The sequence below is a fragment of the Polypterus senegalus genome, chromosome 4, assembly GCF_016835505.1.
Source record: "Polypterus senegalus isolate Bchr_013 chromosome 4, ASM1683550v1, whole genome shotgun sequence".
NCBI classification, from domain to species: Eukaryota; Metazoa; Chordata; class Cladistia; order Polypteriformes; family Polypteridae; genus Polypterus; species Polypterus senegalus.
The window spans coordinates 80,674,366-80,696,425 of record NC_053157.1 but is presented as its reverse complement, the minus strand read 5'-3'; the positions used below and the strand labels follow the sequence as shown (position 1 = coordinate 80,696,425).

The window sequence follows — 22,060 nt, the reverse complement described above, 5'->3', positions numbered from 1 at the left end:
CCAGCTGTTTGCTGTAGATATGTTGAAACAGTGTGACTGGGTGATGCCGCGGCAAGTGTTCATAGCACGAATCATCTGTGCTCACAACAAGGATGTGAAAAAGGGATACAGTATATGTTATTTACTTAAGAGCACATAAAGGACTAAACATTTATAAAATGCAAGATATTTATCACAGGCTTTGTGCTTGTTTTCTGAGTCACAGCGGCTAATGATAATGTCTAATTTTTGTTGTTGCCCAGTTTAATGGCATTGGAGCGTTTTGCTAGAGGAGAACTTCAGAAGCATACTTGCACATGTAAACGACTTTTTGAAGAAATTGGGCTTCTTGTTATCCCTGGTTTTGTGTGTACATGTAAGCTAACTCAATGTGGACCACTCACTTCACGTCACTTTTGCTTGCTTGCTTGTTCTGTCCCACAGAAACAATGACAATTTGTAAGTCGTCCCAATAGCCCCAAACGCTTGTCGTTTCTGACTTGTGCTAAATGTTGTCAGGATAGTTTTTTCTCACCTAAAATCATACAATTGGGTAAGTGGACCCAGAAAATAGATGGTGTTATGATATAGTCAGGATTTCACCCCAGGCTTAAGTGAGGTCTCTTTTCATTTAACATTTTTTTCCTGTTTTTTGTAAATGCTATAAATTTAATTTTTGTATTCTTGTATGTTTATAAGTATATATATATATATACTTATATATATATATAAATAAACTGCTCAAAGAAATTAAAGAAACACTTTGAAAACACATCAGATCTCTATGGGGTAAAAATCCTGCTGGATATCTCTACTGATATGGACTGATATGGTAATGTGTTAGGAACAAGAAGGATACCACATCCTTCGAAGGAAATGAAAATTATCAACCTACAGAGGGCTGAATTCACAGCCCTAAAATCAAGGTGAAAAAATGACGCGTCAGGCTAGTCCACTTTACCAAAATCGTACTCAGTAGTTTGTATGAATGCCTGACAACTTCAGGGCATGCTCCTAATGAGATGATGGATGGTGTCCTGGGGGATCTCCTCCCAGATCTGGACCAGGGCAACACTGAGCTCCTGGACAGTCTGAGGTGCAACCTGGTGGCATCAGATGGACAGAAACATAATGGCCCAGAGGTGTTCTATTGGATTTAGGTCAGGCGAGTGTGGGTGCCAGTCAATGGTATCAATTCTTTCATCCTCCAGGAACTGCCTGCTGCATATTCTCACCACAAGAGGCCAGGCATTGCCGTGCACCAGGAGGAACCCAGGACCAACTGCACCAGCACAGGGTCTGACAGTGGGTCCAGGGATTTCATCCCAATACCTAATGGCAGTCAAGGTGCCATTGTCTAGCCTGTAGAGGTTTGTGTGTCCCTCCCCAGACCATCACTGACCCACCACTAAACTGGTCATGCTGAACGATGTTACAGGCAACATAACATTCTCCTTGGGTTCTCCAGACCCTTTCATGTCTGTCACATGTGCTCATCTGCTCTAATCTATGAAAAGTACATGGTGCCAGTTGTGGACCTGCCAATTCTGGTATTCTATGGCAAATGCCAATCGAGCTCTACGGTGCCGGGCAGTGAGCTCAGGGCCCACTAGATGACGTCGGGCCCTCAGGCCACCCTCATGAAGTCTGTTTCTGATTGTTTGGTCAGAAACATTCACACCAGTGGCCTGCTGCTCATTTTGTAGGGCTCTGGCAGTGCTCATCCTGTTCCTCTTTGGCCAGAGGAGCAGATACCAGTCCTGCTGATGGGTTAAGGAACTTCTACCAGCTCTCCTACAGTAACTGCCTGTCTCCTGGAATCTCCTCCATACCCTTGAGACTGTGCTGGGAGACACCGCAAACCTTCTGGCAATGGCACATAGTGATTAACAACCACCTCAGCTACTTAACTGACCAGCTCAATATCCCAGAAGTTTCACTGATTTGATGCTATGCTTTGATCAAAAAGTGTTCCTTTAATTTTTGTTGAGCAGTTTATAGATATACTTTTTTTTGTGGTATTTGGTACTGTGCACTGTATTAATCCCCAAGGGATTTTGTGTGATCTTTGGGGTCAGAGTGCAGGGCCAGCCATTGCACAACACTCCTGGAGCTATTACACGGTATATTTTATTTTGATTAATATTTGGTTAGAATTGTTTTGTTAATATTGGTGTTCTAATTTTGTTTTTGCCTTGCAGTTAGGGGACCCGGGTTCGCTTTTCGGGTCCTCCCTGCGTGGAGTTTGCATGTTCTCCCTGTGTCTGTGTGGGTTTCCGGTTTCCTTCCACAGTCCAAAGACATGCAGGTTAGGTGCATTAGTGATCCTAAATTGTCCCTAGTGTGTGCTGTGTGTGTGTGCGCATCCTGTGGTGAGCTCGCACCCTGCCCAGGGTTTGTTTCCTGCCTTGCGCCCTGTGTTGGCTGGGATTGGCTCCAGCAGACCCCCGTGACCCTGTAGTTTGGATATAGTGGGCTGGATAACGGATGGATGGATTTTGTTTTGTTCTAAATTTTTCATAGCCTTTCCTTAGAAATGTTCTCCTCTTTATTCGTCTCTTATGAGGGTTTGGACTCTGAGCATTTCAAGTATTTGTTTACTTTTTATATAAAAAAATAATTTGATGTTGTTGAAAATATTTTGCGTCATTTTGACACCATACAGTTGCTACCATGTTACGAGCCTGCCATCGAGTTTCTCAGTCGTTGGTTTGTGGTCTCAGAGGTCGCAACCTATAATCAGTTACTGACAAGTTAAAAGGCTGACACTGTTTGTCATTTTCTATCTTAATTTGAGGTAACTTCCTAAAATAACTAGTGTGAATCTTTTATTTTCTTTCTCTCAGGCATATGATTTTTGGCATTGCTTTTTAACCACCATTTTTGATTAATGCTTCTTGGCTGTGGTTGGATCTTTGGTTCTGATCTCTGTGTGTATCTTTGACAACATCTCATTTTCTGGTTATCTTCTTTTAAAAAAACTTTCTATGTCTCCATTTGAGTCATCATCCTTTGTTTATTGCAGTGTGTATGAACCCCGTGGGGGCAAGGCCCCCAAAACTACAAATGGGCTGTTATGATATTGCTTATAATTTTAATTTTACCAACTCAAGATGATTTTCAGGGTTTCTGAGGCCAAAGAATCTCACAGTTATGTATATATATTTTTTTATTTTTTTACTTGTTATTTTCAAATTGTTGAAAATGGTTCAAGTTCTCACAGGGTGTTGTCATATTTTCCTTACGGACTTCTCCATGCGGGTGGCACGGTGGCGCAGTGGTAGTGCTGCTGCCTCGCAGTTGGGAGACCCGGGTTCGCTTCCCGGGTCCTCCCTGCGTGGAGTTTGCATGTTCTCCCCGTGTCTGCGTGGGTTTCCTCCCACAATCCAAAGTCATGCAGGTTAGGTGGATTGGCAATTCCAAATTGGCCCTAGTGTGTGCTTGGTGTGTTTGTGTGTGTCCTGTGGTGGGTTGGCACCCTGCCCAGGATTGGTTCCTGTCTTGTTGGCTGGGATTGGCTCCAGCGGACCCCCGTGACCCTATTCGGATTCAGTGGGTTAGAAAATGAATGGATGGATGGACTTCTCCATGCTGGACACTGGTTGCTAGGATACAATGAGATGGGGGGTCCCAGAGGTTGAACATCACAGCATTGTAACATCACTAGTGTAATATTTTGAAGGTTAGCACCCCTGTTTCTGGTTGGACAAGACTGGAGTCATAAAAGAAAAAAAGAACTTCTACACTCTAATGACAATTCATGTCTTGTAGTTCTTGGGATTGGCTACGTGAATCCCTTTTTGGTTTACAACTTACCACTAAGTTCTTTGACTACGATTCTGGCTACGTGCCCTGAGATTTGTTTATGTACAGTAATTATAGTCTTTCTGGTTATGACCCCTGTTAGCATTCTAACGTCTCTGTACCATTTTCTGATTCCACTCCTTCTCAAAACATTTATCACCTTGCTTACACAGTACAAGAGAAGAGCAGAAGTAGGATGACTACTGTGGCTTTAGCTTCAAACTCTCTATTATGGCTAATCGTTTTGAATTTTTGATTTTGTATGTGCTTTCTTTATTGATGTTTTTGTTATGTTTTTTCGTCTATGGGAGAGAAGCGAAAGCTTTAGATTTGTCAAAAATTTCAACGAGTCTCAACATTTTAGAGTCCCCTGATACTGAAAACATTGACATCTTGATGATGGGTGTCTGTCTGTCTGTCTGTGTGTGTCTTTGCATCACAGTTTCTTGAGGATGGTCTAGAGCTAAAATGGCAGGAGTAAAAAATACCAAACTCAACATTTAAGCCTGTTATGAGATGAAGATGTGCTGATTAGTTTTTGGGTCAAATCATGAAAGAAAAAGAGGCACTCTAGAGGAAACCTCAAATGAAATTTTGATAATATCTTTTATCTGCCATAATTCTGCAATTAATTACAAATTCTTCTCGTAAATTGCTATTGTAATGACCTATTTTATGATCAGGGAGATCAGCATCAGAGTGGTAAATAATTACTGAAATGTTATGGAATATTTCGGGTAACTTGCCTACTGATGCTCACGTACAAATTTTTTGGTCTTATCTGATAATATGGGACTTGTAGGATTGTGGATGAGTTTTGCTCTGATTTGGTTTGTCTTTTAGCCATTCCTTTTTAAATTCAACTTTGCTTTTGTCTTTGTTTTATCTCTTGAGCATCCTTTGTTTAAAAAGTTTTGTATAAAGAACTATTGGCTTTAGCATTTTGGGGACCAAGAGCTTTCTTTGGTTACAATCTTCCCTCCTGAGTTTTAGGAACATGAACTCTTTCAGGGCTGATGTCAACTTTTGTCAAAATTCAGGAGTACAGGACAGTAATCGGCTGTAAAGGGCAACAAAACTCACCCTTACATTTTAGTTTGACTCTCTTTGCTAGAAGGAAAGTTACATAGCTTTGTTGATTTAAGCTCGATTCCCTAAGCGTGCATGAGTAACGAAGAGCAAACAACTTCTAAAATGGCACTAACATCTGGCGAGAGACCAAAGTGAATTAGCAAAGCAAAATACTCTGTGGACGTTTTACGTTATTTTTTGTTGAATAGGACTCTGATTTGTCAGACTCCGAGTTTGATGCAAGTGATCTGGAGATGGAGATCAAAAATGAAGGTGAGGTACCAGCATCATCTGATCGGTCCCCAGGTGATCATGGTGCTGAACACTTTAATGTGGCTGATGTGCCTACAGCAGTGTTTGCCTGAGAGGACCACCACTTATGATGACAAGAGGTACAAACCAGACTGCATCAGACTGTGACCGCCACCGTCACCCACCTGCTGTGTGAAAACAGGCTGGCAGCTGCCCACCATGCATTCCTGCTGACCATTGAGGTGCCCCCAACGCAGCCACTGCCACCAGAGGTGCCCAACATGTGCCAACAGCAGCCACAGCACGTAGCAACTGAAGTTTTATGTTGACCTATGTGTGAAACCATTGCTTTGTGTGCTTTTCAGAAAACTGAGTTCTTTGGAAAAAATATTCAGCCCTCAAAGAGTTAAGGCCTTTACCCTTTTTGGATGGTCTTATGCAGACTGAGAAGCCTCCTTATGGATTTTTATTTTGAGTTATTAGGCCTCATTGGAGCCCAGGGGCCTACTACTGAAGATGTCCTGCACCTTCTGATTAGGGAAAGCCAGGAAGTGTAGAAAAAGTGAATGAAAATGTCCTGCACCTAAATATAGTATCTGAATATATTTTATGTAAAATCCATCTGTCTAATTTCTACACTTGCTTTCTTTCTTGGTCAGAGTTTTGGGGAACTAATTGGTCTTTCACAAGGCCCACCTAGTCAGTTTACATGTCCTCAGTCAACATGTTTGGAAAATGTGGGGTGAAAACAAAGAAGCTGGGGGCAACCTATATACTGACGAGGAGATTATGAGAACATCACAAAGTCCAATGATATAATCAGCCTTGATCAGTACTGAGAGTACACAATTTGCGGTGGGCTGGCGCCCTGCCCGGGGTTTGTTGGCTGGGATTGGCTCCAGCAGACCCCAGTGACCCTGTAGTTAGGATATAGCGGGTTGGATAATAGATGGATGGATGGAGTACACAATGCTCCTTTCTGCCCCGCTTATCTTTCTCTTCATTTGTGGGAATCTTGTATGGCCACCAATCAAACTTATCCACTTGTCTATAGACTACATTCTAGAGGAGAACCCACTTGCCTGCTGAGAATTCTAAGCAGATTATAACTAGACATAGAAAGGATCTTTGGATTTGTTGACCTTATGTGGCCCTACTGGGCTGAGTCTATACCCTGGATAAGCACCACCACAGACCAATGTTCATGAAATGAAGGTCTATTAACAAAATACGTCAACTAACCTCTGGAGTCTCTGTATGACAGGAACAGCATAAAGTACTAAAATCAAACAGAGGAGGTTCATGACCTCCCTCTGGCTCAAACGAACATAATTCTACCTTGGCCTGTGTCTTAATTATCTTAAATTAAAGAGCCTGCTACTCACCTTCTAAAACCACAGGCTTACTTCATTGCCAGAATCCTGCCTCATGCACACACACTCCCATATCCTCCTTGGTATCCTTCTGCTGTTAAGTAACTTTAGCTCCAACTGTGAATCACAAAAGAGGCTCTCACTCCTATACTTTCCATCACTCAGACTTACTGATTAAGGACAGGAACCTGCTTTTAAAACAGACCCAGGCACACCCTCAGTTTGGGTCAGCCAGCCCATAAACAAACCAGTAGTCCCTGACAACTGGTACCCTTGGCTTATCCCATAAGAACTACAGTACATTTTATATGCACCCCTGGCAGGTGCTTTTTGCTGCTTTCATCCATCTTGGGAAATCAGAATCGAATATTCAACCGCCCTTCAAGGACTTTCCAATAGTCCTGTCTGGAAAACTGTAGAATCCATTATAAGCCGGTCTTTGAGCTTGCATGACCAGCTCATCCAATTCCAATGTCTTATACAGGGTGGTCCAGATCTAATTATGCAGATCCATATCGTCTGGATGACTTTGATTTATGCGGGGACGATTCCAATTCAGCGCGAAGACGATTCTTCATGTCGTCAGTTCGCACACTTCTGGATGGTCCGGGATTTTTCGGGTGATCTTCTATGTAATAAACGTAATAAGTTATAGCGTAATGAAAATTGCATAATTACATCTGGACCACCCTATACATTTTAGACGGTTCACTATATAACATATGTTGTAACATTCTCAAACTTTCTAAATCCAATTCAAGGTTGCAGAAGACTAGACATGATTCCAGAAGCACTGGATACAATGTAGGAAACAGTCCATGGCAGCGTCCTAGTCCTTTGCAGGGACGCCTTCTTCTGCACAAATGTACAGTGAGACAATTTGGAATTACCAACCAGCCTAACAAACCTCTTTGGGGATGTGGAAAGAAAACTGGAATACCTCGAGGAAAACCCACCGAGACAAGAAGAACGTGCCGACTCTACACAATCGGTGACTACAGAGTAAGATTCAAACCCAGGATGCTATATCCATGAGCCGGTGTGCATAAAGTGTATTTCAGGAATGTTTACTATTAATATGCTTTTTGTAGGTAATGCATGTTGTATTTTTACAGGAAGCAATATTTCATAATGTGCTGTCATTGATTCATTTTGCTTTATATTTGATCGATTAATTGAGGTGCTGAAACATGTGAAGTGAAACACTTTTATTTCTCAGTTCTATATCTACAGTATACTGTCATAAGGTATAAATTCCCGTGGCAGTTGTGGAATCACCCTGGGATATTGCAGACATCCCTGAAAATGAAAGTGATAACTATAGTATAAAGTGTGCGTGAAGTTTGAAACTGTGAACACTGAACCTTGGATGAGTACCTAAAGCTATGAGAACACATGCAAGAACTTTAAGCTTGCAACATCTCTATGACTTGCATCAGTAAATACAGAATAAAATAAAGATAGGCTGAGTATTTAAATGTGTTCCAGGTAATTGTATGTGGTCTGTAGGACAATGTGAGCTCTGCAAGCTGCCGTCAGTACATAATCTTCTTTTCTAGTATTCCACCCAGGGCAACAACTGGGTGTCAATTAGTCTTGACATTAAACAAAGGCTTATCTCGCTTTCGTTTCACTCCCCTCCCATTAACAGATTTCCCCTCTGAGCATACAAGCTTCACATACTCTTTACATTTCTCACACTGTTCAAACAAGTACAGGCAGAAGATGATGGAATGTTCCAGGAATTAACTCTCTCTTGGTCTCTAGCTCGGACATGCACACTCTCAAGTAATATTTTTTTGGTATGGAGAAGCTAATCAAGAGACAGATTCCTCACATTGTTAATTAAGTTATGTATGAAATATTTACAGGTTTACCCGTGAAGTAGATGTAAACTTTGCTTGATTTCTCCTCATCTTTGGTGCATTCTGAACCATCGCAGAGCAAATTCCAGCAGCTGAATTCTCCTGTGTCCGCCGTCAAGGTTTCTGTCAGAATTAGCTGACTGTATTTGTCATGCTGCTTAATGCTGATTAAAAAATAAAAATAAGAAGATTCAGTTTAGCAAAATGACATTGCAATGGGTAATACCGAATGCCTTCCCTTTCAACTTTGACATACAGGGCAGGACCTTAGGGATACATTTAAAGAGTGCTTGAATGTACTCATATTCAGAATTATAGCACATGCTTCTGTTCTTTAGGAAATGTCAGCTCAAAATTACATGCAGATGTTGCTGTGTAAAAGTCTTGCAGAACTGTGAAAACGTGTGAGGCTGGCGACATCACTGAATTTCTCCTATGGCTAAAAAAAAAATAATTAAATCTGCTAAACCATTGAAAAGCACAGCATCAGCAATACTCGGACTGCTGGGCTGACCCAAGATCTTCATCCATTATCCAACGCGCTATATCCTAACTACAGGGTCATGAGGCTCTGCCGGAGCCAATCCCAGCCAACACACAGTGCAAGGCAGGAAACAAACCCCTGCCAGGGCACCAGCCCACCACAGGGCACACACACCCCCACACATCAGGGACAATTTAGGATCGCCAATGCACCTAACCTGCATGTCTCTGGACTGTGGGAGGAAACCCACACAAACACGGGGAGAACATGCAAACTCCACGCAGGGAGGACCCAGGAAGTGAACCCGGGTCTCCTAATTGCGAGGCAGCAGCACTACCCACTGCGCCACCGTGCCGCCCCGCCCAAGATATCCTTGACAGTAAAAATTTGAATCGTTTTTACTTATAATAAGGAGGAGCAAACACTCTACAACCCTAAACATGGGTCTATTGCAGTGGTCGCAAACTCCAATCCTGGAGGGCCACAGTGGCTGCAGGTTTTCATTCTAACCCTTTTCTGAATTAGTGACTTGTTTTTGCAGCTAATTAACTTCTTTTGAATTAATTTTAATTGACTTGCCCTTGAAGACCCAATAATTGTTTCTTTGTCCTTAATTAGCAGTCAAACAATAATGAGATACAAAATGAACCAAAACATGACCAACAAACTGTGACCATCACAGAATATCTGAAAATAAAGAAAGATGAAGGTCTCAGGAATGCTAATCTGCTCAGGTCCACAAAACATTTTATTAGAATTCTTAGAAAAGAGATAATCAGTAATTTTGGAATTGTCTGCTATTGCACAATGAGAGCAGCAAGCCATGGAATTAATGAACAAGTCTGATTACCAACAAGACTCTGCGCCTAATGAAGCCACTGGTTGGAGTTTGAAGCCCTGACTTAGTTGGCCGACTTACTTCACATTTCATTTCTGTTTGGGTGCCACTTAAGGAAAGAGACTAAGCAATTCAGAGGAACAATCAGAGGAATGATCAGGGGAACAAATCTTAAAAAAAACAAGTCAATTAAAATGAAAGGAAAAGGAATTCATTAGCAGCAAAAAACACGTCACCAATTAAGAAAAGGGTTAGAATGAAAACCTGTAGCCACTGTGGCCCTCCAGGACTGGACTTTGAGACCACTGGCCTATAGTATATAAGGAGGATTCAGAGAGTATACTGGCCGTCTCACTTTCTGCACTGTATTGTGTTGTAGATTTATTTTTAAATGTATTATTTTTGTCCATCTACACTCAATAACTCATTATGACAAAGTGAAAATGTGGTTTCAGAAAGGTATGCAAATGTATTTAAAAATCATGAACTGAAATCTCTCTTCTTATAAGTATTCAGACCATTTGCTGTGGTACTCCAAATTGGGGTCAGGTGCGTAGTTTTCTTTAATTATCCTTGAGATGTGTCTTGAATTTGAATGGAGTCCACCTCAATTGAATTGACTGGACACTATTTAGAAAGTTACACACCATTTCATATAAGGTCCCACAATTCTCACTGTATGACACGACAAAAGCCAAGACATAAAGTCCAAGGAACTCTCTGTAGACCTATATGATCAAATTATGGTGAGGCATAGATCGGGCCATGGGTATAAAAAACATCTCTAAAGCTTTGAGTGTTCCCAGGAGCACAGTAGCAACTGTGGAAAAACTCAAGTTTTGTAACCACCAGGACTCTTCCTATAGTTGGCCATCCAGCCAAACAGAGTAACTGAACAAGAAGGACATTGGTCAGGGAGTTGACCAAGAACCCAGTGGTCACTCTAGCATAAATACAGAAGTCTACTGCTGAAATGGAAGGACAAGCATTTCAGCAACATTCCATCCATCAGACATCTAGTTGGAAGTCACTATTCCGTAAAAGACATATGACAGCCCGCTTGGACTCGGGGACCTTGAAGACAAAGATTTGCTGATCTTTGGGCAGCACTATGCTTTTTGAAGACTAGGTCACATGCTTAATGCCATCCCTACGGTGAAGTATGGTCGTGGCAGCATTATAGAATGTGGTGCATCTCAGAAACAGGGACAGGGACACTGGGGAGAATTGAAAGAAAGACGAATGAATGCAGCCAGAAAGCCTGCCCCAGAGTGCATGTGACCTCAGACCTTTCAGCATGACAACAACCCAAAGCATGCAGCCAGGATAACACTGGAGTTATTTTGGGACAAGTCTCTGACTATCTTTGAATGGCCCAGACTTAAACATCATAGAACGTCTGCAGAGATACCTGAAGATGGACATTTAACAACGCTTCCCATCTTATCTAATGCAGCCTGAGAGGATGTGCCAAGCATAACAAGATAAACTGCCCACATCCAGGTGTGAAGGGCTTATAGAAACTTAACTAAGAAGACTCAAAGCTGCAATTGCTTGCAAAGGGGCTTCTACAGAGACCCAAAATAAGAGTTTGAAAACTTAAATGACAATGAGTTGAGAATGAGATTTCAATTTTTGATTTTTAATACATTTCTGATAACATGATGTCACTTTGTTATTATGGGTTTTTGAGTGTAGATTGATGGGCAAAAATGGAAAATGTACCCATTTTAAAATGCCATATTCAACACAAAGTGTGTGGAGAGTGAAGGGGGCCAAAAACTTTCTGAATCCACTGTATATTTATATCAAATGATATTTCCTTGGTGAGTGCTGTTTTGGGAAGTGAACTGCGGACAACCCGTCTGCCTTAGTTAGGTGGTCGAAAAAAGAACATTGGTGGGTTAGGGAAAAATACCCCTGGGTAAGGGCAATTCTGTAAAATGAGGAAATTTTGTTTAATGACCAAAGGGAGAGTCAAGTAGGATGTAGAGCTTGTTCTTCATGGTGGCTCGAAAATCTGTACTGACTCCTACTCTCTCTTCTGTTTCTTTTTTCCGGTTTCTTTGTGGTGGTAGCGCGCTCAAAGCTTCATGATGCTCCAACAATGATGGATGGATTAAAATGCAGAAGTCTACGTGACCATCATCATCAAGTCCTTCCGTGAGAACCCTAAATCCAAAGAGGACTGTTTCATTTATGTTAGGTAGAATGCCCAGAGGGGACTGGGCGGTCTCATGGTCTGGAATCCCTACAGATTCCGTCTGGAGTTTTTTTTTTGTTTTTTCTGTCCACCCTGGCCATTGGACCTTACTCTTATTCTATGTTAATTAATGATGACGTATTTTATTTTCTTATTGTGTCTTTTATTTTTCTATTCTTTATTATGTAAAGCACTTTGAGCTACTGTTTGTATGAAAATGTGCTATATAAATAAATGTTGTTGTTGTTGTTCTTTGTGCAAAAGTTGTGCATTTGGTCTTCTGGCTTTGTAGCTGGATAACATCAGAAGATCATCTTCAGTTGATGAAAAGTCTCATTCCGGATTGAAGTCAGCTATGAAAAAGACCACAATATGAGCCTAAACCATTTTCACTTGGAAGCTGACAGAGAAAGTGAATAATGGTGGAGTAGTGTTAGATGCGTGAGGGCACTAACTTCTGATAAACGTTTCGGCTACTGTGTAAATAATGATAATTCAATTTGGCCGTGTTCGTCAGCCTACCATTGACAACACTTACTGCCTGAGTTCAAAGACTGATCATTGCTATAGGAAGATTCAGCACCAGTAAAGGCCCATAATAATACTACTATTTAAACAACATATTTGAGAAGGCCCTGAATCATCTTCGATTCTTGCTTGCTATTTTTGGTCTCTAGGAAATATTCGTGCTGTTTAGAATAGCAACAAGATCGATGTAAAATCTCTATTTGAACTCGTTTTTCTAGTGTTTCATCATTCATAAACCAAAAGCTTTAATAATAATCCTCCAGGAGGAGCAGTGTTGAAGCCACAGACATGCAAAATTAAAATAAACGATCAACGCAAAGTCGTGACTGCAACACTACGCTTTGAATGCACTAAGTTGATTCTAAGTCAAAATGTACAGGAAATGTCTCCCAATAGACTTACATTAAAACATACACTGAAATGTGGCGAATACCCATACTTTCTCACTACCATGAAGTGACTGATGACACTCTTCTCGGTAGGGTAGTTGGCTTCTCGTTTGGTAAACTGGTATTATGTGCTGAGCGGATGGTGATGTTGTGTTCTCTGCATATGCCGATGTGGACAGAGCAAACAGGAATCATGGGTCAGTGTTTAAAGACAATTATTTCAACTACATCAAATTATGTGAATATATGAGGCTAGTCAGTTTATTTTAGGGACCTTAATTACATTTATGTGATTGTGCTTTGTGGGGACTGCTTTGTTAAGATTATAATTTTGCTGTCACGATCAAAGTTGGCTTCCTGTTAGGCTGACAGGTCAAGTACAGATCTGCCTTTTTAAGCAGCCTATAGTAATGTGTAGACTGACATGTCCTGTCTGATAGAAGGAGGAACACTCCTTGGTTTTGTTTATCATGTGTTTCTTCGTTTTTTAGTGTCTATGCTTCTTTGCTATGGAGTAATCTATGACAGTACTGGGGTGAAGTCTACTATGAAACTAATGAACCTTAAGCTTGAGGAGTCCTAGAAGCGACTGTTGTTGAAATGTGCTGTTTACAAAATAATACTAGTGATAATATAATGTACTAGTAGTGTGTTGTACCGTGATAGCCATTATCGATGCAATGAAAAGTCAAGCAAAATGACAGCTTTCATCAGCTAACTGAACAAATTACAATATGCAAGCTTTTCAGGCAGGGAGGAAGGGGTCCAGAGCTGCTTCTGTGCTGCCTCAAAAGCGTGCATATTGTAATTTGTTCAGTTAGCCAATAAAAGCTGTCATTTTGCTTGACTTCTAATAATATAATGTAATTCAATACAAAATAATAGTTAACTTCAAAGCAAAGGGGTTATTAAAGCATCATGTAGGCTAACCGTAAACGAAAAAACATTCAAAGTAACAATATGCTTCATTCTAAATATAGGGTGGTCCAGATTATGCAACTTTTAATGCAATTCAGGAAAACAATACAAGACAAAAGAATTGTTCGAAATATCTTGTAATAAACGAAAATGGAGTTACATTGAATGAATTCACTGATTTTTTTTCCATGTAATGTTTTTGTGAATTCTCTATGTAATAAATTTAATAAGTTCTAGCGTAATGAAAATTGCATAATTAGATCTAGACCACCCTGTATATCTGTCTATTATATTAAAAAGTTTTTCCATTGTGTCCACATTATTCAGCCTTGACCACTCCCCTCCACAACACTTGCCCAATCATTACTCCTACTGCGCACATCCTCTCTCTGTACACCCCCATGACACTCTCAGTGGTAACTTGCCCTTCAGCGCAGTTGGTTATAACGTCAAGGCAGAAAAGCAAATGATCTGTTCATCCATCCATCCATCCATCGTCCAACCTGCTATATCCTAGCTACAGGGTCACGGGGGTCTGCTGGAGCCAATCGCAGCCAACACAAGGCGCAAGGCAGGAAACAAACCCCGGGCAGGGCGCCAGCCCACCGCAGATGATCTATTCAAGAATGTCGAATTTTATATGGAGGTAAAAAAAGAGCGGCAAGAGCTTATAATAAACATCGAAACATTATCACAAAAGAGCTGCATATAATAAAAATCAAGAACAAAGAGAATCATCCAATAAACAAAAAAGAGAGAAATATCCCAAACAATATGGGAACAGAAATGCAAAAAAGCAAAAGAATATAAGTTAGATGATAAATTCATTCATAATATTGTTTTTGCTGAGGTATTAATGTACTTACTTTTTTACTTTTACTTTTGAATGCGTATTATTAATCGTCGGTATTTAAAAATAGACAATTGTAGGGAAATACTAAAGTAAGTGATGTCCTATTTATAATACCTAAGGAGCAAACCATCGTCCTTCCGCGCCCCACATACTCTTCTATATAACATTTCTTTAAATACAATCGCTTTCTGTAACAGAGCCTCAGCCACAAGATAGCAGGTGCCCAACATCTGCCCCCAGGGGTTGGCAAGCAAAGCAAGCAGGGACTGGAGCCCCCCAGTTTAATATAAACTAATTAAAAATAATGCGAAACATTTATGACAGAAATTCAATTTTTTGTTCAAATTCTTTCTCTTTAGGCTAGCCATAATTCAAAAAATGTGAAAGCAGATTTCATTGCACGTGGTTATTGTAAAGAGAAGCATTTGGGTATCTTTTTATTTACATGAGTAATCTCATAAAACCTAAAAATATAATACCATTACAATAGATAATAACAATTTTACTTATGTACAGTTAAAATATAGTAAAAATGTAAATCTAATCTTAGATGTTGTGTTGTAACCAGAAAGGGGAGCCAGTGATGTGAATTACGTTAGCATTGTGACTGCCTTTCCAAAATGATAGCACTGATAATAGCGACCCAGACCAGAATTATATTAAATTAAGTGTTCACAAGGACCCGCCGCTTGCTGGGAGGTTTGTATCTCACAGATGGCCTGGGAATGTCTTGAGATCCAAAAGGATAAGTTGGCAAGTGTGGCTGGGGAAAGGGATATATGGGCCTCACTGCTAAGACCGATAAGCGGTGGGAAAACAAAATGAATGAATGAATTTTCATAAGGATAGAGTATTTTAATTACTCCTATTCAAAAATAAACATTATATTTAGAAAAGTAAGGCAAGTAATAAAGGAGAAATAGGGCAAGATTAGCCTAAGCCTATTGTTTTTATGAACAGTGGCTATGCAGACATAGGGTGGCGCAGTGGTAGCACTGCTGCCTCGCAGTTAGGAGACCCGGGTTCGCTTCCCGGGTCCTCCCTGCGTGGAGTTTGCATGTTCTCCTGTGTCTGCGTGGGTTTCCTCCGGGCGCTCCGGTTTCCTCCCACAATCCAAAGACATGCAGGTTAGGTGGTTTGGCGATTCTAAATTGGCCCTAGTGTGTGCTTGGTGTGTTTGTGTGTGTCCTGCGGTGGGTTGGCACCCTGCCCGGGATTGGTTCCTGCCTTGTGCCCTGTGTTGGCTGGGATTGGCTCCAGCAGACCCCCGTGACCCTGTATTCGGATTCAGCGGGTTAGAAAATGGATGGATGGATGGCTATGCAGACCTCGTTGCTGGGTGCAAAGAGGCCCCCCATAGCCTTTCACCCTTTAGGGCCCCAAAATTGTAGGTCTGCCACTGGACTGTACACAGATTTATTTAGAAACAGCAGTACATAAAAGTAAAAAAAGCAATCGAGTAACTTTGTAGTACCTGAGTCGGGAGTCTTTGAAGGTGTCCAGGTAAACAGGGTAGGCCCACCCGATCTTGTTCCCTTTACAACGCAGCTCAAGATTCTGTCCTGCATTAAGACTTAAAGTTTCAAGCAGTCTTAAGAAGCGACCTTTGTCCAAAACTTGTGTCATGATGGACTGGTTCTTCCCTGCAGAGGTCGACGAATCCTTCTCTTTAACTTTAGGTCCTCGAGGCTTCACCTTCTTATTTGTAGGTCTGATTCTATTTTCTCCTGCTTCTTTGGCCCGTTTATTTTGTTGACAATCAACTGCATAATAAAAAAATCGAATATTTAATTAAAGCAGGGCTTTTACTTTGGTACTGTATTTTGGGTATCCCACGTGTTGTTTAAAAATCTCACATGTTTTAACTTAAAAATGGGAAAATCTTGTTGTAGTTTCAATGCAAAACCTTTCATTATTATCATCTTTGTATATTGTAGAATTTGCTGAGGATAAAAGTTCATGACTTGTACATGTTTTGAGAATATGATCAACTATTAGATAGACATTGTTTGTTTTTTAATACAGTGCCGTATATAGGGATGATAAAAGAATGAAGGCATCCTCTCATGAACATGGCAACATTTACCCATCCAACCATTCATTTTCTCACCAGTACATTCAGTTCATGGTCATTGCTAGGTGACGCCTATCTCAGCCACACTGGACAGGATGCATCCACCATCATCACACACGTCTACACCTCCATCGACACATCACTCTAAAATAAATTCATACAGTTAGTATTACAAAACTTCTGCATTGATTGGGAGATTTTATGAGGGCTACTGAAACGGTATACTGTAATCCTTCGCTATATCGCGCTTCGACTTTTGCGGCTTCACTCTATCGCAGATTTTATATGTAAGCATATCTAAATATTTACTGCTTATTTTTCGGTGCTTCGCAGATTTCTGCGGACAATGGGTCTTTTTATTTCTGGTACATGTTTCCTCAGTTGGTTGCCCAGTTGATTTCATACAAGGGACACTATTGGCGGATGGCTGAGAAGCTACCCAATCAGAGCACGCGGTTAAGTTTCTGGGTGCTGATTGGCTCAGCGACGGAGAGCAGCATTCGATTCCGCTTTGCGTTAGCCAGCATCTCGTCTCGCTCATTCAGCATCAACGTGTTTTGCTGTGTAAAGAGTTAACTTTTGTGTTTATCTTTGTGCATAGTCAAGCCCTTCGTTACGTCTCCGAAATAATCTGCTCCTGCTATTGCTTCCGGGGGCCATGTCCAAGAGCCAACGGAGGATGCTAACGATTTTCGAAAAGTTTTGGATATGTTGAAGGAAGGGAACAGCTACGCCGCGGTGCTACACAGTCGCCTGAAGAGGCTCCTTTAGAAGAGCTGTAATGTTCTCCTTTGTTGTGCAGTAACATTTCTGTCATTATTATTGTACAAGTCATCGTGTCATTGTTGGTGAGTACCCATAACTAATTTTCTACGTACTTAGTGTATGCATGTACGTTTAGTGTAGCTGTACACACATTTAATACAAATTTTCTTGCATTGTATTTATTTCTGGTGGCCTGTCTATCGTAATGGATGTAACATACTGTATGTGATATCGGAGACTCCTGATATCTTTAAAATAACATTTAGGTTTTATTTATATTTACATGTTGTAGATTTTTCATTTATTTTTACATTACCTAATCAATTACAATGTGTTTAAAACTGTATTACATATTAAATAAAACTCCTCAATGATATACGATATGTATGTTTGTGAGTAGTTTATAAACAGTGTGTTTACATACATAATTTCAACGAATCTTACCTAATATCTAAGAGAATATAAAGAATGTATGCTGTATAACTGTGTGGGAAATGTTTATAAGAGGGTGGGAGAGTTTATAAGGGCTTAAAATATATAAAAATAACCACATAAACATAAGGTTTCTACTTTGCGGATTTTCACCTTTCGCGGGGGGGTCTGGAATGCAACTCCTGCGATCGAGGAGGGATCACTGTATTTAATTGCAGAAAACTAATTAGCAGACACTAAATTCCTATTATCACTTGAGTTGTTGTTTATATCAAAGTAATGTTTATTAATATGATAACAAAAATATGACTAAAGCATACAACACAGATTTGAATGGGCGCCGTCTCCAGATAACAATGCTCAGAGTTGTCAGATTCAATGACTAATTCTGTTAATACACAATAGAAAAGTCTGATCACTTACAGTATGTGAGGTAGCTTAAAAACAAGGGCTATTTTACTGCAGTTCTGAAATTGCAAATCTTACAGTGAACTGAATAGTTGGAATTCAGAAAAGTAGCCAATAAAGGAAGGAATAGGATAGGAAAATTAAAATATCAAGTGTGTGACATTTGAAAATTGAATTTATTAGATTTCTCCAATATACAGTATATTACTCTTCATAGCTGTTATTAAACACCTCATGTATTCTTCATATACTGTTGTAAACTTACATCTCACCCCAGCAAATTCAAAAACGGGTAAAGTGATTTTCTGGCAAACCTCATATGAAAAGTGTGTTGTTACAAAAGAGTTTTTGTTAATCGAAAGGTCCTGAATTATCCTGGTATCCAGTAATCTGTGTGGCAACATTATAATAACGTTTAAAGTTTTACTTTTCGCATTTATTACAAGCAGTATATTTTTCAGTTACTGGAGGGAAAATACAATGAAATAATTATATAAATAAATGCACATCTTAATATATAATACGTTACCATGGCTGTTAGCTTGCCTGTCCAGGATTTTAAATCACCTGTAGCTCGCAAACCGTTTGACCTACTGACCTGAAGTTTGGTACACGTATACTACGTGACGTCTACTATCTGCTTTCAGGGTGATGATTGACCTCCAAGGTTATTCCTCTTTTTATTTTTATTTTATTTTATTGTAGAATTAATTTTTGGCAGCGGGCAACAGAACGCCCACGTGGCACATGCATACGGGCGCCATTCTCATCTCTACCACCTTAGCCGTCACTTCCCTGCCTCTTCATACCTTAAATCATTCTTGAGGCAGATTGAAGACTTAAGTGCCAGCGTAAGTGAAAAATTAACGAAAACATACTAAGTAATTGCAACACAAACACAGACTTAATCAGTTTTAATGCAAAAAGCTGCCGACGACAGAAGAAGCGGGCCACTAGGATGGAGAAAAGAAGAGCTGCTCAGGAAGCAGCAAGCGCATCAACTTCTGAGCAAACGAATGCTAAACGTACAGAGAAAGAGCATGAAAACTAGGAATGGTCAAGTCAAGTGTATTCACTACATGTTATCATGCAGTGCGCCATTACTGGTACTAAGATAAAGTAAGTAGTCCATGATTATCGGATCATTCTTTATACATTTTATACTGTTATATGCCACATCGGTTATTATACTGGGAAGAAATTGAAGCCCTGCATATACTGTATATCCGACGTTAGAGCCTCTCTGTGACACCAGCACAGCTCATTAGCGGTAGCGAGATGCTGCAGGAGCGCTCGCGTCAACAACATTTGCTAATGTTTTAATATGTTTCATGAAACAAAAGAGCAAAACCAGTTTAGGAATTACTGTTAGAATTTTCATGTATTTTCTGTCTCTCCACTAAGGTTTAGTGCTGCCCCTATTGGTCAGGAACAACTAGCAGGCCATCTGCATTTTGGTGGTCTTCAGGGTCTCCTGGTCGATCCCACTGCTGCCACCAAAATGTGACAGTAATGGCACAATTCAAGATTTAGTATGGGCTGAGTTTGGGGCTAGGGAATCCATTCCCAGACGGGTTTATCAATTCCCGGGAATTTGGGAATCCCGCATTTCATTCCCGGGAATCCCGGGCTGCCGGGGATGACAAAGTGCACGGGCATTTCACATGTGAATGTTTTTAAAAAAGACTGACACTTATTTTTAATAAAACTACTGCAATATGTTGACACAAATAAAAGACTAACCTTATCTACGAGCAGTTCATGCTGTTATATAAGTACATGTATCTTTATTTGTGGTAATAAGAGCGTAGAAAGCACAACGTCCTCACTGGTGGCGCAGTGGTAGTGCTGCTGCTTTGCAATAAGGAGATTGTGGGTTCGATTTCCGGTTCCTCCCTGTGTGGATAGCGCTTTGAGTACTGAGAAAAGCACTATATAAATGTAATGAGTTATTATTATTATTAATGTGTCCAGCGTGCGGTCATTCAGGCAAGAGCGCTCCTTCATGCAGAAGTAAGCCAGCCGCTGAGAAAGCATGCTCTGCCTCCACTGAAGTAGGCGGCACAATCATCAGATACTGATACACTTGTTCTAATGGCCCGCACTTGCCATTGCTCGGAAACACCGCCATTTCAGCATTTACTCATGCATCCAGTTTCTTGTCATCATTCTGTGATGGCAAGTTTCTTAAGAAACAGATAGTGCGGATGCAACAGACTGACGCATTGCAATTTAAAGTTGCTGTTTAAAACTGTTGTCTGATGAAGTGCAAGCTGCAGCAATGGCCCCACCTTAATTATTTTCAACTATAACTTGATCGATTTTTACACTTTTACACGCTCTATGTGTGAGCTTGGCCGTTCCCGTTTTCCCAGGAATTACAGCAGTTTCATTCCCGGGAATGCCAGATTATCTTTTTGGGGCTTGCCATGCATAAAATATGGCATATTTTGCTATGATGCCCCCAGCAAGAAGATTGTGCTATTCTTTGTGAAAGGATCCGACAAACACAGGTAAAGGTTTGAGGGAAGTCACCCGTATACTTGAAATAGGCTGCCAACAATTGAATGTTTGGTTCAATGAAACAGGTCTCAACAGACTTCAGTTCAACAACAGAACAAACAAACAGGCAAACATGGCGGTTTTAAACTCGGCCAGGGGAAGTCATAATATCGGGCCCAAGACTAGAAGTGACTAAATCAGGGCAGGAACCAGAAGTGGCGTCATTGAATCCAGGCGAAATTTCCCGTGAATGGTCTGACGATGAAAAAGAGGAGGGATCAGTGTACTCTGCTACCCCCTGGTCTGCCATGGAATGATCTCTTTTTGAGCACTTCAGCTGACTCCCATGAGCACGTGTGTGACATCACCCACTTTAAGAATGTCTTCAGAGGACACTTTGGGTATAAACTGGAGGATTCAGAAAGACACTGCTTGAAATGATACAAACACTCCAGCCTTTATAACTAAGAAGAATGATGCAGTAACACAATTTCTTGGACATATTCTTTGTTATGATTCTGAGGCGCACTATGTATTTTTGCACATATTTTGTCCTTTCATTTTTACTTCGATTATAAAGTTATTTTTATCTCTATTTTGTTTATGCTTTAGGGCTGCAATTTCCTGTCTTGTTTCTTCTCATGGTTGCCATCAATTTATGTATTTTCCAGCAGCCAATGTTGTTACGAGCAACAAACCCGTTTCTATCATGTGACAGCCAGATGTCACAGCACATGACATCATCGACCTGATGGTATTTAAAATGGTGGCATACTATCAGTAGTGTCCAACCACTTTGATTTATGATTTTATAAACCCTGAGGAAAAATGAATGTCAGGGAATTCAAAAAGGTCCTTTGACTGTGAGATAAGATCCATCCATCCATTATTCAACCTGTTATATCCTAACTACTTGGTCACGAGGGTCTGCTGGAGCCAATCCCAGCCAACACAGGGTGCCAGCCCACCGCAGGTCACACACACACACACACACACACACCAGGGACAATTTAGAATCGCCAATGCACCTAACCTGCATGTCTTTGGACTGTGGGAGGGAACCCACGCAGACATGGCAAGAACATGCAAACTCCACGCAGGGAGGCCCCTCGAAGCGAACCCAGGTCTCCTAACTGTGAGGCAGCAGTGCTATCACTGCTCCACCATGCCGCCCGAGACAAGATCCTCTTCTTTAAAACCAACCTATGCTGAATACTGTATTCAAATAAATAACCTTAAAGTTAATTTCTGACTATGGTGTACTATGGACTGGGATATCCTGTAGGGATCTTATAATGAGAACATTGAGGAGGCTGTTGACT

The 22,060-nt window shown here is 40.7% G+C and overlaps 1 protein-coding gene across 1 annotated transcript in view; it reads right to left on the bottom strand.

Moving 5' to 3' along the window:
- Positions 1-22,060, bottom strand: part of pdgfrl (platelet-derived growth factor receptor-like) — a 97,715-nt gene that overhangs the window by 63,174 nt on the left and 12,481 nt on the right. The window contains exons 2-3 of the mRNA XM_039750943.1: positions 16,032-16,320; positions 8,357-8,508 (exon numbers count right to left, since the gene is read on the bottom strand). Of these exons, the coding sequence (XP_039606877.1) occupies positions 8,357-8,508; positions 16,032-16,320 (441 nt within the window). The remainder of the gene's footprint in view (positions 1-8,356; positions 8,509-16,031; positions 16,321-22,060) is intronic.